Source organism: Pieris rapae, chromosome 21 (assembly GCF_905147795.1).
Source record: "Pieris rapae chromosome 21, ilPieRapa1.1, whole genome shotgun sequence".
Classification (NCBI taxonomy): Eukaryota; Metazoa; Arthropoda; class Insecta; order Lepidoptera; family Pieridae; genus Pieris; species Pieris rapae.
The window spans coordinates 6,618,237-6,635,941 of record NC_059529.1 but is presented as its reverse complement, the minus strand read 5'-3'; the positions used below and the strand labels follow the sequence as shown (position 1 = coordinate 6,635,941).

The 17,705-nt window shown below is 31.7% G+C and overlaps 1 protein-coding gene across 1 annotated transcript; it reads right to left on the bottom strand.

The window, feature by feature from the left end:
• Positions 1-15,583: 15,583 nt before the first annotated feature.
• LOC110995246 (zinc finger protein 277) lies at positions 15,584-17,528 on the bottom strand. Its single transcript, XM_022262314.2, has 2 exons — positions 17,122-17,528; positions 15,584-16,867 (listed from the first exon to the last, which is right to left on the bottom strand). Exons 1-2 carry the CDS (start codon positions 17,369-17,371, stop codon positions 15,831-15,833), a joined length of 1,287 nt encoding a protein of 428 aa, XP_022118006.2. The 5' UTR covers positions 17,372-17,528; the 3' UTR covers positions 15,584-15,830.
• Between the last annotated feature and the right edge of the window lie 177 nt (positions 17,529-17,705).

The following is a 17,705-nucleotide window of genomic DNA, read 5'->3' as shown; positions in this document are numbered from 1 at the left end:
TTAAGTGCTACGATGTAGAGAGTACTACATCAATACTGCTGTAGACATCATTGAGACTCGTAGCTTAATGTAGCAACTACATAGCCGTAGATAATCTTATATACTTTAAACTTAATAAAATTAACTATTACAAATCTTGATGATTCGGTGAAGTTTGTATCAATTATTTGTGTCAAAACTAAATACAATATTTTTAAATAGATTGGCCCTTATATTAATACTATGAAACTCATATTTCTCAAGACAACAACAAGGCATCTATAAATATGTGACACCCAAGTGACATTTTTGACATATAACGTCTTAAAAATCGAAGAACAGCGGCTGCACGCCCGAAAACAACATGATTAATTGTCACGTTCCGCCTGAACCGAGCGTAACGTGACAATTAGTCATATATAAATATATATAAAAGAGACTATTAGCCTAGTGGCCCTAGAGATTCCTCTAAACACCATAAATGATATGTTCAAGATAATACACGTCAGAAGAAGGCGCGTCTTTGACTCAAAAATCTATGACGTCACGTATATAATAGGGTTGTACAATATTATATAAAATGCTTAAGTTAGTGAAACATGAATGTATGTCTAACTGTCAAACTGTCAAAACGTATAGCAAATTATTGAGTCACGCATTCAATGACATAGCTATTAACCCGTCTTCCCAGTGGTTGAAGTTTTAATTTCCTATTCGCGAATTCTCATTATTTCTGTAATCTAGCTGGGTCAGGGCATTGAATATTTCAAACAGTATAATGCCTACAAACCAATCCAAAAACTTTAAAAATTGTTGCATTATGCATTTGTCGTGCCCTTGACAAGACTTGATACGTAATATAAATCATTGATTTGAAATGTAACGTCAATGTAATTAATATAGTTTGTATTACAAATATAACGTAACCCTTGGTTTTAGCCTCAAATTTCTGCATCTGTATTCCTGTCATGATATCATTTTCTTAATAGGCAAGATTGGCCTGTGTCTAGCATACGCCGCAGTTTTCTTGCAATGTTTTCCTTCAATTTACTATCAAGTGTTAAATGTCTACATAGAAAAGTCCATTAGTGCTTATCAGGGTGAGAGCCTATGACCTCAAGAGATGATGAAATAAATAATATTAACAAAATTAATAACTAAACGCATAATTCCTACAGACTAATGATCATATAGAATATATAATATATAAATGAAATAAGACGAAATAAATATATAAACTATTTCCATTGTAATTTTATACGTCATTTAAAACGTAAGTGACCTTCAAGAAAGGGTCTCGCAAGTAATAAAATAGACGCCCGATTTAATAAGAAGCACATTTCATGAACATGTATCGTATAAAATTCACGTTAGACGGCGTAGAATTCAAATGTCTTATACGAAATTTAAATAATAAGACTCTATTCTTACACAACGCGTTTTCACTTAATTAAAATTGTTTATGTTTTATTCGTGTGCCAAGAGTATTTTGTCTTATAACTATTAAGCCTTTATTGCGACTCCCCACTGACACATACCAATTATTTAAATGTATTATACTGATGTGCCGGCATGTATATTAAGTTATGAAGGACGAATGAATGGACGAAAAAAGTGATGGAATGGCTTCCTCAAAAGAAAACAAGGAAGACAAATAAGATGGGGAGAAGATGTGCGAAGAGCAGCTGGCCCTATGTGGCTATGTAAAGCTAGACACAGAGAAGAGTGGAAGCTTTTTGAGAGGGTCTACGTGTATGTACAAGGACAGGGTTAGATAATATACATATAAGATATATATAAGAAAAATTAACCTTTTAGTGTTAATTTATTATTTAGTACCTCAAATTTTTATGTACTATTTAAGTAATTACAGCAATAAAGGCTTATTATTATTACTTATGTGCCGGTTTCGGTGATCAGCTTGTCCTGGACACATAGGCCTCCTCTTTATATCATCTGCCTATCTCTTACTCTGTTTTCCTCTTTTTCTTTTTTCCAACCCGTAGTTGCCATTCTGTAATAGTTTTTGTCCATTTCAACGTGTTATCTCTCGTCATATGCCAGATCTAGCGCCATTTGCATTTGCCTTATTTTCTTTATTCTTTTGTCATTTTTTTTCTTTGCTCTTCTGCGATATCTCAGAGTTACACCATTTTTATATTTAAATATTCCTCTTTGACATGTTCAAAATTTAAACTATGTTCCTGAGATAATGTCCCACTCTCGCAGTCGTATTTGACACATAGTAAGAAAATGTATCTTACTATGAGTCACAGTACCTTTTTCTTACCTACCATTGGAAAGTCTTTTAAGTAAGGGATGAAAATCTCTTCTAATTGCATTATTTTATCTTTATAGCATCCTAATATTTTATCTTTTAAATTTTATAATGGCGTAGGCAGAAAGTTTTTTATTATAACATAAAAATATTGTGATTTGATATTGATTGTTATTAGCCCTATGCTGTATTGGAAAGTAGTTCTAACACATTACTATAAGAATTACGTAGAATTAACAATTGTTATGGAGGGATTCCTAGTTCTAGTTCTTAGTGTACTTTCTATTGTAACTAACCATCCTTTTAGTATTGTCTGATATAAAGTTTTTTCTTTCTTTTCATCAATCTGTAATCTTTTTAACTTTGGTATTATTCAATCATAAAATCTTAAACGATTTAAAAGGAGAATATTGAAATAAATAATTATTTTTTTAGTATAAATAAATACATATGCAAACTGATGATGAAATTTACAAAAACTGGTCTGATTGTTTTTGTATATATTTTTATTTATTTAAGTAAAGTTTTATTAAAATCCATTAAAGTATTCAAATTGACACCATAATAGAAATAAATGTACTGTTGAATAAATGCTATATTTATAATTAAGTTACATTTATTCCTTGAAACAATACTATTTACAAAACATACACACATACGAATAAAACTAATTAATTTATTATTTATTCAACGACTTCTTAAAGTGTAAGGGCCCCTTCCAAATCAGGAGAATTCCCTTCTATCATCGGTTTTCATTTGTTTAAGTCAATAAAAATATTACACACTATATCTACGAAGGTTTTAAGGCAATTAAAATACGTCTGTAATAAACTTCACTTAACATACATCCCTTGCAATTGGCCCTAATGAGACATTATTGTTTTGACACAGATGTAAAATATAAGAAATATAATATCATTTAAAATACTTAGGATAAGTGTTTTACTACCTGTCATGGCTTGGGCACTGGTGGTAACTTTAAAAAATACTATATGAATGCAATATTTTAATTGTGAAATAATTAAGAAAATCGGTCCTATAGTTTTGGAGTTCATTAGTCACTCAAAAATACATATTTCTGTATAATTTTATGATTTATACAAAGTCAACCAGTGAAATAGAGGAGATACTAAAACCTCATGAACGTTATTAAAATAAATATTTTAACTACTATGCTTACTACTATACTTTAAAATCCCTAACAAAGTTAATCCGGCCTGTAAGGATACATATCCTACTTACACCACTTTAACCACTAAGACTGTCGGGCAGACCAGTCAGTGGTGAAATTGGTCGATAATCCTTTAATTCGCAGAAGCAACTTCCTTCCTCGACATACTTATTTAAGCCCACTAATGTCTTTTGTAAAATGGAATATAACATCTAGAACTTTACAACAATGATTCAGAAGACTTTACGATGTGCCATAAAATAAGCTTACGCGAGTAAAACTATGAGTAAAACCATAAAAGTTTATTCTTTTTAATTAAGCTTTTAATATATTTTATTATTGAGCTTTATCAACGTAACGTTGGGATCTTCGAAAACAACCTGTTGATATTGTTTAATACGCGTTATTGGAAATAAACAAAAATATTGGCTTGTATGTTTGTTTACTTTAACAAAATACATACACTTAGCAAATATATATTTAAATAAAATGATCGCTACGCAATAATATAATAATAATAATAAAATACGGAGAGTTTTCAGTGTCCTATTATTTTTAATAATTACTAATTATTCCATCCCATTTATTGTTTTCCGTCGTTATACAATTATTTCCAGCTACTCTTTAGATCCCGTCAGACCATCGCTCTTGGTCTGCCCATATTCCTTTTTAAAAATAAATCAGCGGCGCTACAACCTCTTTAGGTCTTGGCCTCAGATTTCTGAATCTGTTCTATGATCATTTTTAAATCTAATTGGCATGTAGGTGAACAGCCTCCAGTGCCTGACACACGTCATCGACTTTTTGGGTCTAAGACAAGCCACTAGGCCAACACTGCTCTACACCTTCCTTTTTTCTTTTGAAGAATTCCAGTTGGTTGCTCCTTTAGACCATCTGTCTATATAAGGGTCTACGTGCTTAATTGTATAAATAGAAAATCAAAACAAATTTAAAAAGCTTGGTCCCTGTGGTTCTTTTAGTCCCTTGCAGAATTATAATATTTATTCGGTAAGCTAGGAAAGCACCAGTTCTAGGGTCGCCGGTTCTATTTATCAGAGACCTATTAATTAATTACCTTAAGGTCTTAATCATACATTTGTGAAGTTTTATAGAACAAGGGCCAAACGGGCAAGAGGCTCACCCGATGTTTAGTGATACCGCCATGGACACTTAATGCCAGAGGGCTCGCGAGTGCGTTGCCGACCTTTTAAGAATTGTTTATTTATAGTTTAATCTGTTTCATTTATAGTTTGCTCGCGATATTAGTCATTCACCACAGTTAGTGTCACCACTGTCTGCATATAAATATTGTCGAAAACAGCCGGCGTTCGAATACACGTCTTAAGAGTTGAGACTAATTTATGTCTAAAGTATGTCTTGCGTCTTTTTTGTTTCCCAGGATTCAGAACTGTTTTTCTTAACCAAATCTATGTAAATCTATATAATCTAACGAGCTAGTTATCTAAACTTTTATTGTAATTTAGGTATATATTACCAGATTTATTTACTTTTGGAATTATTACTATTTTTTTTAAATCATAAAACTATCTACACATTGATCTAAGATTGGTAAGAAGATTGGTAAAGGTTGTTTAATGTATTTTTGTTAAGCTGCGGATGAATTCTTCTTATCCACTCTTTTGTACGTGGGTACTACAGTAACCAAAAAACAGTATGGCCTCATTCGTACGTGGTAACTACAGTACCCAAAACGAAGAGTTTAAGAAAATGCCATCTAGTTCAAACTGACCTAAGAAATAAACGTTTTTATCGACGTAGAACGATAGCTTACGAAATAGTGTACCCAATTAACAACAGATGGCAATGAAATATGAAGAGTTCTTTGTACAAAAAAAATTCCAAAGTCGGTTAAGTGGTACTTGTCAATTTTGTCAACAAGCGTATCGAGTGTCGGCAATTATTTTGTTAGTTTTATATCATATTTCTTTAATTATGTAAATACTGTATATTTGTGCATAAAAAAGAAATATTAATATGTTAAAGTAAATAGTAAAATTATGATATTTAATACAGTAATATTCCATTTTCGTTTGAATAAAATATAAACCTTATCGAATAAATTAATCTCAGGAGCTATGCAATCTGTGTGGGCGTACGAAGTCGTTAATTTGATGAAGGTATTAGTTATTGAATTAAGGTCTAAAAATAGATATTTTCTGTGACAACTTTTGATAAATTTTTTAATTAATTTTTTCACATTTTTTAGTGTACTTGCTTACCTTTATGTACATATATATCTATGGAGGATTGCTGGCCTAGTGGCTTAAGCGTTCACCAATGACCTTTCTATGTGTGCATTTAAAATATCTACCACAAAAGTCTATCGTTACCACTGCCTGTGTGCATTTAAAACTAGTTTTTCGTGACCACTGCCTTTGATTCTAAAGTCGACGGCGTATGTGAGGCATAGAACGCTGATCATCTACTTGCCTTTTAGAATAAACAAATGATCACGAAGCACATATAGAAATCTTTCTTTTTATATAATAGGCAAACGAGCCTGCGGAATGCCCAAAATGGCAGTCACCACGGCCCATAGACACCCGTTTTTAGTCGGTGCGTTGGCGGCCTTTAAGGAAGGAGTACGCTCGAATACTGAATTGTTGGAGGTCGTATCTCTCAGGGAAGACCCCCACCGGTAGTCGATTCCACAGTTTGATAGTTCGCAAAAGAAAATGTCCTGTGAAACGGACTATGGAAGACTTCCAGCAATCAAGGTGATGTTGGTGAAATTTAGTATTATATGAGGATTTTAGAATTTAGTTTTATATCATGCCTAGATCCTAAAGTTATTGTATTTTTGATGAAGATGTTAAAGAAGTATTCTTAAACCAACCCGACATTCAGTTTACATACAAAACGTATTTCAGTGATCCTGAACATAAATACGGTAAACCCATCATGACTTACAAATTGCGAACCTGGAACCAGGAATTAAATAATTTACTTAGAGTAGAAGAATACAGTGAAACTGAAAATACGGTTATATTAGTATACTTATCTGTTCAAACAAATACTGATTGATTATCTATTAATTATTTATTATCTATTTAGGTTATGGAATAATATCTGTATGTAGATATCTAAACGTCAAATTGGATTTAACTCTTGTTATATGGTTCCTGGGTCATCGGGGTGCTTTTATTAATAGATAATTCAATTTTTACTCTATATTAACCATTCGCGTACAACAATATATTATCAGCGAAATGAAACGTTAATTTCTGTGAAGCTAATGTATGCAATGAAACTATTGTAGAAAAAACCTGCGTTCGGTTATACTCTCGGGGTGTAACTCCCATGATTTATTTTATTGCCATGAAATGAATGAATGCAATTTAACTGTTGAAAAGAGAGTCTTCAGCCTGCATCTAGCTATCCTGTGGGGGCTCAATTCCGAGCTTTTATAAGCGTGGTGATTTCGGAAATCACCGAGCTTATGGAACTGAGGAAGTCTGAAAGAGTAATATGTACAGCTTTGGCTCTTACAATTACTACAATTCAAACATTCCGTTGTCTGTCACTGCAATAAAAAATGCCATGAAACCTACATTTCATTCCATTATAATTTCAAGACGTTTCAAAACAATTAAATTCGCCGACTTTTATGTATCTTTTTGTCACCGACCACTAGGCAAAGGGCGTCCATAATTTAATAACGAGTTCTATCTTCAGTAACGCACTTGTTTTCAGACCTCGTCTAACCAATGGCTCGTGCTGCCACAACTGAGGCTCGTCATGATTATTTATTATACTGCCTTCTCCGTATTTCTCAACTAAAAATTTTCTTAAAATAGTATGGTATCCGCACTAAGACGCACATTTGATCCGTTGTACGATAAATTCTGGCTAATTAATCCAGTTTATCATCTTCCAAATGCTCAGTACTTCACATACAAAAACGAAATATAATAGTGTTTAGAAAATCATGATTTATTTATTTAACCTCATAATGCAGTCGTTACTGTGAGAAAAAGTTCTTACTGAGAAATAACAATTCCCTTGTTTAGATAAGAAATTTAAAGAAAACCTTAGAAAAGTAGTATCCTACTCTCAAATTGGTCTTAAGAAAATACTATGGTACTCTTTGTTCTAAATATTCAACGGTTGAGAGATAATTTAATAAGTTTTTAAATAATAATCCGAAGTTTCGCATGCTTTACAGCGTTCGTGGAGTTTTAAATGATTGTCTTTTATTAACATAGCTTTTACACATTCAAAGAAAACACTTTTTACCGGATTGAAGCAATATATTATTGTGAACTTATAATTATTTAACTTATACATGTTTTGTAAATCATTTAACATAATTTAAAATTTTTCCCCTTAAAGTGGTTGATTTTTGCCTGGCAATACTAATATCCATGGCAGCGACGCTCTTCACAGCGGCAAAGCAGCACTTAAGTATTGTCTTATATTAACTTAACTTTAACACATTTAAACAAAACACTTTATTAACCGATTGAAGCTTGATTGAAGCAGAAAATTTAAAATTATGGAAAATAATAAGTTTATAGCTTACACATAGCTTCAATCCAGGAAAAAAATATGTTCTTTTAAAAAAAATATTATTTATAGCGGAACTATATATTAAAATCCGCATCATGGACAGCAGTGATAACCACCCATTCGAATTTGTGTTATGTATATACATATAGCTTAAAAAACAGAAAATAATGTTATTATTATGCAAATAGTCGGAAAAACCAATTCCTGTCCATTTGAGATTCATCTCATGTGGAAAATTAGGGGAAAAGTGTGTTCTGCAATTTGCTCACTCTGTTGGATATTGATAAATTGTATTTAGTGAATATCGATATTAAAAGCGGGAAGCCATAAAAATAGTACTTCAATGCACGAACACAAATGTCGGTGGAAACCTGCCGCACAAATTGCTTTATTTTACGTTGTACACGTAACACGACGTGACTTCCTTATGGTGTCGGTGTAGGGTTATGTTTTATTTATTTATTTATTTATTTATTTATTTATTTATTTATTTATTTATTTATTTATTTATTTATTTATTTATTTATTTTGTACTCCTACAGCTAACACAAAATACATATAATAGCAAACAAATACACCGAGAACATAGCTACAGATGGAATACATGATACATTATATAACAAAAAGATTTACAAAAGGGAACAAACAAACAAAGTATTTAATACAATTAACTAACTGATTAAATTTAATTAATTAAGCCTAAATTGGATGTGTTGTGTAATAGTGTAAAGTGTGCGTGTGTATGTGGGTTTTAAGAAAATTATTCTAATAATAGACAATAGTGAATAATAACATGAGAACTTAAATGCTAAAGATACAATTTATGACGTCATGGGTCATTGAAGAGTGGGTCTTCAATTATGAATTAGCGAAGTAGATCTTGGGTGGACTGCCATTTCCGTAGATAACTGGAATCACTCAAGAGATGGTATTTTAAATATTGCTAGACTGTCTCCACTTTTTATATTTTGTGGGAGTCTGTCATACCGAGCACTACCCCAGCGCTCAATGTTTTTTTACCGTATTGGTTCTATACTTAGGTAGAATTAGATTATGATAGCGTCGTGAACTGCTCTTCTGAATTTGATTTATTTTAGTTTGAGTAATGTTAGTGCGTAAAGTCATTTAAAATTTTGTATATTAATAAGCTGGTATTGTATTGAAATAATTGTTTTATATTTATGAGTTTCGGGTACTGAATGTCATACTTGTCGCGAGACCACACAAAAAATAATGCCTTTTGTATTCCGTTTTTCTTTTCATCAAATAAACTTAAACTCAAAATATCTTTATTCATACAGGTAAATAAGTACACTTATGAACTTCAAAAAATTTTAATTAATAGATAGATAGATAGTCTTGTATTTGGGTTTATATTGGGTACGTTATACGTTAATTTATATATTTATCCACGACATGATTAACGGGCGGGTCAAAATTAGTATTTTGTTTTGAAACTTCATCTCAACCTGTGCCACACGTTTTAATTACAATGATTGATGAAGCCTCGTCATCAAGTTTTTCTATTTCCGTGTTGTTTTTCACCGGAAAAATGAATGATGGAACAAGTTTCGGTTCATTAGCGCTGAAACTTCTAGAAATTGTTTAAGAGTGAAAGGTTTTCGTTAACGGTTTTGTATTAGGGATATTGTGTATTTATTTATTTCTAACTATTGACCCTAATTAAATAATTTAATATCATATGTTATTTTATTGTATTAGCAATCTAGCAATTATTATTCATAATGCCTTTGAAAAGTATAGAAATGATTTACATTTGAATTCATTGTAACAGATTCCATTTTATGAAACTTTTATTTATTTTTCAACGAGCGGATTTTAGATTTGATTAGAGATAGGAAATAACTTTGATGGATGTAATCTACTGACATATTGTATGAATGAAATGTTTTCTGGCATATACGTAGTAAAAGTTTTCTTTTGTACAACTTTATTGCAAAGCGAAGTTCGTTGGCGAAGACCGAAGTTGACGACGACTCAATTATTTACGCAGTTACCAATTAAACTGAATTAAACGCAATGACTCAATCAATAAAGTATTTTTTAAGGAATAATAATAATATATTGCAAGATGTTTTGGTGGAACAGTCTAAAGTTCGCATATTCTGCAACAGACAATTTGTCTTTATAGGAATTTTACCGACATGAGTAATATAATAGTCTTTATTATTTTATGACTGCATCATTACATTATAAAAATATATTATAAGGTTATCAAATTAATATTAATTATAACACTACACCACTTTGTGGAACCAGCTGCCCACTGAAGTATTTCCGAACCCATTCGACTTAGGATTCTTCAAGAAAAGAGCGTACCAATTTTAAAAACTCTAGTAGGAAGGTATTTTAATGGTTTTCGTAAATTAGTATAAACTTAAATTGCCATACAATAGTTGTGTTTCTTATACAACTCCAGATTTATTTTTAGTACAGCCAATTTCTACCCATGTCAACTTCGACATACGACAACAATACATATAATTATGTTTTTATAAATAATAATTACAATATACATAATTGTTTCTGCTATTTGTTCACATTATACATATAACATTCACAAATATTCGTAGACACCTCAGTTATTTAGTTTGAAAAGTCTCTGTATAATAGTTATAAGTTACAATACTGGATTTTTATTATGTCGAAATCAAAGTAATTTATTATCGCTTAATTTATCTGTCAATAACGTGTTGGCTAAACTGTTAAGTCCCGACCCATGTCAATTGTTTTCTCATTAAATCAAGGTGTTGTTGAAAGATATAACCTTTATTTATGTCCTTGAATACTACGTACGTAAAAAGTTTTGGTGCTAGGTACAATTTGTTGTGAAATATAATGTAACAATTGTAAAGTACGCGAAACGTCGGTTTAAATTTAAAATTATGTCTAAATAATTATAAGTTTAAATCCAATAATACATAACTACTAGCGGATCCGACAGACGTTGTCCTGTCTACACGTCTTTAATTTCAAAATTTCAATTTTTAATAAGCCATTTTGATGAAAATTATTATTCAAATGTTATGACAATATCAAACGATCCAGCACATGGTCACACACGATATAACACAATGATAACAAAACATTTTTTAAATTTCGGGACAGACTAAAATCAAAATTCGAATATTATTTAAAATTTGACACTGCGATGGTAGCGCCGTCTGTCGGATCCAATGTAAAACATTCCAAAATCAACAACAACTAATAAATTGAAAATTAATTAAAAAAACATTGTCCAGCGGACAAAATTGTGAATCTAAACCATTCCCAGATCCCCTTGAACACACACAAAAAATTTCGTCTAAATCGGTCCAGTCGTTTAGGAGTTCAGTCACATACACACGCACACAAGAAATATATATATTAAGATAATCCGTAAAAAAGTGTTTTCATTACATATTAAAAATTGTCAATTACGTATACATTCAGTGATAAAACGCGCAAAAAGGTTCTATGTCAACACAGATTATGGTGAGTACGTGGAGAGCTTTAGAAATTTCAGAGTTAATATGAAACTTTTCGTGTGGCTTTAGGATTTGATTAAATGCATGTGTATGAATTCTCTATTAAGCTTTAAACTCAGACCTTTTTAAGACTTAGCTATTGAATTAATTAAATTCTTATTTTGATTTAAAGTGAATTATATTGAATGGGAATGTTTTAATTCTCTATGTCGAGTTACAAAGAGGGATGAGCCTTTGAAATTGGCAAAGAGGTCAGTGGTCACTCAACAGAGCTTCATGTTCTCTTCTAAACTCCGAAGCTTCTGGAACATTTATGGTAATAAGGGCCATTTAGCCACATCATCAAGCCGACTTGGCAATTTGATAGCAGATAAAAGGAATCATGAAAATCATTGGATATTTAAAAAAATTAATAACTTAAGAATTTCAGATAGTTGAAAAAAACAATATGTTTTTACCACACCATCGAATACAATTAAATATCAGGCAATTAGGTGAAAAAGTTGATAAAAAAAGTTCAACTAAGAAATACAAGGAGCACAAATAGTACCTACTGGTAGATTTAAACTAACATATTAATCCTTATTGAATTTTACGTTACGAGAGTTCATTAATTTCGTCGTAAAAAAATATTTTTTCTCAATTCCTTCAAGAAAAGAGCATACAAATTCTTAGAAGGTCGGCAACGCACTCGTGAGCCCTCTAGCATCGAGAGTGTCCACGGGCAGCGGTATCACTTAATATCAGGTGAGCCTCCTGCCCGTTTGCCCCCTGTTCTATAAAAAATAACGATTGACAGCAATCAGAACACGAAAGTTTAAATTGATTTAACTAGAGCCAATCAACGTGAAATTAGTTTCTTCCCTGACTGAAGACAAATTCAGGGATTTTCGCTTCAACATTAACGATATTTATTTTGATCTTGATTGGCTTCAAACTTTTGATTAGGAAACAAAGAGTACGGTTTAGCCTTTTTGAATTATAAATGTTCTTGATTTAAAATCAATTATGAAGATCAACGCCGTTAATACTGAGCTTTGGTAAAATTTCGTGTCGAGACTTTAGTGCTTAAATTGTCTCGCCCTGAATCTTAGCCTTAGAAGTTATTAACATAACTCTATATTCGATCCACAACGGAGCGTTTTTAAGGAATGTTTCGCCGCGTATGTGGAACCCGCATAAAGTATTATCGAACCAACTGTCAAACGGTACTTATAATAAATGAGGCAAAACTCGAGAGCATTTTTTTAATATTTAGCATATAAGATCTCTTGTATTGCCAAGTATGTACATTTTAAACAGTCAAGCTTTCTTAATCTTATAAGTATGGCGATTACCTAAATCGTCGGTGTTACGCCCCGAAGTATAGACGAATGCAGGGCCTCTCTTAAGCAATTAATTAAAAAGACCTAATTAAAAAAAATGGTATCATCAATTTTTTTAATAAAATAAAAAAAATATTCAGTGGCGCTACAACCTCTTTAGGTCCTGATTTCTGAATCTGTTTTATGATCATTTTTAAATCTAATAGGCAAGTAGGTGATCAGCCTCCAGTGACACACGCCTTTTTAGGTCTTAGGTCGGTTTCCTTACGATGTTTTCCTTCACCGTTCGAGCAAATGTTAAATGCGCACATAGAAAGAAAGTCTATTAGTGCACAGCCGGGGATCGAACCTACGACCTCAGGTATGAGAGTCGCACGCTGAAGCCACTAGGCCAACACTGGTCTTTTTTTTAATAATAGATAATCTATTATCGTTGTACGAGCCAAGGCTGTAAATTTTTCTCACTCAGCTTTCTTTGTATAAGCGTGATGATTTCCTCTGTATGTACGTGCCCTGGCTGTACATTTTGATCACTTACAAGCATGACAATTTTCCTAAGTCGTTGGAATTACACCGTGAGAGCATAGCCAGACGTAGGCACTGTCTTCGACTGTTAAATTACATAGCAATTAATATTCTATTAATTATCTCTATTATTCTATTGTTATACGCGAGTGGTTTATATGAAGTAAGACAAAATTATTTTATTATTTAAGCACCCGATGACCTAACCTAACCCAACCGTACAATCGTTAACGATTTAAATTATTTGCTTAATTTACCCATTGCATATGATATATAACGAAGACGATAAAATTCAACCACGACATTACCTACTAGCGTGTTATTAAGTATAGACACACAAGACTTACGTAAAATAACTTTTAACTAAAAATAAGCGTGATTAGTTTTGACGTGACTTTTCCTCATTTATTAAAAGTTTTCGCATCGGCAAACTAATGTCTCTTGAAGGATATCTTGAAGTACAACTTGAAAGTACCTTGTGAAGTTCAAGTAATAGAAGCAACTTGGTTAATTAGCTTCGCCTGACCGTGCTTGGAATTCAATAAGTCTTATAATATTTAATCACTTTCTAGAAGTTATAGATCACTGCCGTGTAATTCTTTCACCTTCGATTTAATTGTTATCTTGGACTTTATAACTTGGGCGAGTATTTGGACTACTTATCATCATGGATGATAATAATTTAAAAATGAATATGTAGTGTGTAATAATGTAGTATTATGTATATATTTAAAGCATGGCCGACAGTCCGGATTTTTACATACATAAATCTCGTGTCACAATGTTTGTCCTCAATGGACTCCTAAACCACTTAACCGATTATAATAAAATTCGCACACCATGTGCAGTTCGATCCAACTTGAGAGATAGGATAGTTTAGATTTTTAATTATAGTCGCAATTTTATTTTATTTCAAATTATTTGTTTATTATTTGATACAATTCTAACAGATGGCGCTGAGTTAAAGGTAGTTTAGTTTAGGTCCGTGTTGGTACCAACGTTTCACATAAATTCTCCTACCGTTTCCCTTGATGAGTTTACTACTATGTAATATAACAAAAACCTTAGCCACAGCAACGCTTGGCCTATCGAATGTATTCCTAGTTACACCGAGAGCTTTTATATTTAACAAGTATCACTGATACATTATAAACGAAATAAATACCTCAGAATCGTAACAGTTTATCTAAGACTTTCTATTTGAAAACAAAAAAAGGCTTAGTTAAACAGGAAAAAATAAAAAACAATATCTCGAAGCCTGCGGAAGTTATATAAGTGATATTATATTTTGCCGTAGTTAATAAAGCTCAAATGAAAGCCTACGTGCTAAGACTCCGTTATTAGATGGTAGACTCCCTTTTGAATAATCCAGTCAATAGTCAAGGGACCAGGAATTATTGAAATGTTAAGGATTTTATGTAGGTGGTCTTATGACACCGCAAAACTATGTGAAAAAGGTTAATATAAAGACACACTAAATAACAACTTGAAAATTAATTAATAATAAGTAAGTGGCGCTACAACGCTTGCTGTAATCCTTTATTTTTTTAATTGGCCTTTTGTGCCTGACAGACGCCGTTGACTTTTTGGATCCAAGAATATCCTTACGATGTTATTCTTTTTCGTTTCAGTGCGACACCTAGGTGGAAAGTTCATAGATGTTCAGCCGGGATTCGAACGTACGACTTCAGTCATTCAAGCCACTAGGCTAATTATGCCTTTCATACATTCTACGCCCTTGAGAAATGGCAGTAAATGTAAAATTAGAAATATTTAGCATTAATATATAGGAGAAGCGGGAAGACTCTGATTTTTTTAAGTAGTAGTTATTTATAAATCCTTAGTATTATTTATTGCTTTTTTTAATTTTGCAGTTTTTTAATTTTATTCTTTTGTTTTTCTTTTAAATGTAACTTTGTCTTTTAATGCTTGTTTTCTGCTTTTATACATAATATTTTGTTAATCTGTGTAATCTGTTTTGGCTTTGTGTATTGTATAATAATATGTATTAAGTAAGCTGTTAGATTACTTATAATTAAATAAATATGTATATGCCCAAGGTACAATAAACGAAAAAGAGGAAACTTGAAGGTTGACCGAATTAAAGAAACAGCAGTTGGTACATGGTAGAGTGGTACATAATTTGCCTAAAAAGGGAACACAGACAACTAAAAGAAAATTGAAACATGTTTAAATGTAAAAGTATCTGAATTAAAACACTGGCCGGATAGCCAGATTCTATGTCTTGTAACAATACTAGGACAAAAATAAAAATGAAACCATTCATATAGGCAATATATTTTTAAATCTCACAATTAATAATCAATAACGCTTTTTAATGACATGTTTTTATGATAAATAAATATTTCTTCGTCAATTATATAACCACTATCTTATTGCAAGCTGGAGGCTGAGGAATTCTAAGCTATGACATTCTGCACCTCTCTAGTTTTAACTATATAGCATAGAAAAACATTTCAAAGGCTGGCTGAATACTACTTGTTGTTATATACACTATGATACAAATTGGCATTTCAATCACTAAGCACAGCCATAGCCATCTCCTTAGATATACTTTCAGACATACTATTTGTTTTATTAGCTTCCTGTTCATCACTAGACCACCAACTTTCGTCATCATCATGAATAAAACATAGGAACAAATCATCTTCATATGTTGGAAAGTAGTATTCTGGCTGATCCCACTTTTCCTTTTTTAGAACCCAATGATTTGTCTCTTTAATATGTTTTTCTAGGTTCTTTTGATCATCAAACTTAGTATCACATGATAAACATTGCTTTAAAAGTATTTGGCGTCTGATATAATTAACTATTTTTACTTTGTGGTAGAAATCCATGCCATTTGTTGTTTCTGTAAATGAAAACTCGTGTAGGCATTTCATATGTTCCAATATGTTTTCATATTCATTTTCTGTATGTTCACAAAGCAGGCAGGTTATCAATGGACAATCTTCTTCAGTCCATTCTGACCATTCAGGATCACTATCAACATTTGAATCAATATCATCTTGCTTCTGTACTTTTGATGTATATGGCTTACACAACTTCGGTTTAGTTTGCTTATCACCAATATAATTAACTAGAAAGAATTTATCATAGTCTTTATTTGCTGGATTTATTCTTTTATGACCCTTTTTACGCATGTGTTCTTTAAGTATTGTCCTATCTTTAAATAACCCTTCACAGTATATGCACTGCAATCCTTCTAATTTTGTTGATAACAAGTCTACAAGATCATCAATAAATATGAGATTATCTGGCTTAGCAATGTGAAAATTGTGTTTTTCATATAAATGATTCAAATAGTTTGCTCTAGTGTCATTTGAGATATATCTACAGAATAAACATTCCTTTAAATAGTTTCTGTCCTCTCTTTCAAAGGCATGCCTTTCCAAAAGCTTCTCCAGTTTTGATTGTCTAAGATTTGACCTTATTTCCTTATCTTCAGGTAAAACATCACTTAGTAGGAAGTATTCTTCATTTTTTGACTTAGTACCATCAGGTTTGTTATCCAAAAGCATAGTTGTACAGAAAAATGGCAGGTTTTGATCTGAAAAATATATATATATTAAAAAGTAATTTTAATAACCTGAATGATGAGAATGTATCTTGACTTGTAATGTGTTGTAATAAATGTAAGTAAAAGCTGTCACTTAAAAAGTTACATTTGTAGGATATATAAAAAAATATAATACTGTTTGCAAATTTTACTTAGACCTAAGTTAAACAGTATTGTTAATAGTATTAGCTATTTATGTAAGTTATATCTAACAACTATTATTTTGAATAATGTTAAAAAAATACCTTTAAATCTTGACTTCCAAAAATTGATGTAATTTGGAAGATCGGCTATTTGGTTGACATCGGCAATAACGAGACGGTGCTCCATAAACAAATGTGTAAGCAAATCCTTCTCAGAAGTAGGTAAGAGGTATCTTTCATCACAAAGAAGACAGGCACATTCCTCTGGATCGTCGTTCTTAAAAACACTTGGTTTATCCGCCTTTTGATGCAGTGTTAGGGGCCCAAAAAACTGTTTGTCGGTTGTGGACATTATTACATTACTTATGAGTGATATATTGCTTTTCCGAATACTGAGAACCTTATATAAATACTAAGGTAGCTTCAATTATTACAGCATTTAAAATAAAGAAAAATTCTGAACTTCACAATTCACATTTGATTTTGTGACTTGATTCCCAACAACAGTCGTCACTGTCACTGTCAGTCAGCTGACAGTTAAAGGCAGTTAGAATTACAGTTCGTGTCGACAAATAATACATGCAAATTTAGTTTTCGACTATCTACTTACCCTTAAAACTCTACTTGTAAACTTTAAACCCTTGGTCCTCAAAAGTCAAAATAAAAATCTCATAGGCTAGTCATAG

What these genes read in the sequence shown, in the direction of transcription:
- LOC110995246 (XM_022262314.2), bottom strand. Translation starts at nt 17,371, where the DNA reads ATGTCCACAACCGACAAACAGTTTTTTGGGCCCCTAACACTGCATCAA. An exon ending in TTGGAAGTCAAGATTTAAAG is followed by an intron (nt 16,868 to 17,121) that starts GTATTTTTTTAA and finishes TATATTTTTCAG; the next exon opens with ATCAAAACCTGCCATTTTTC.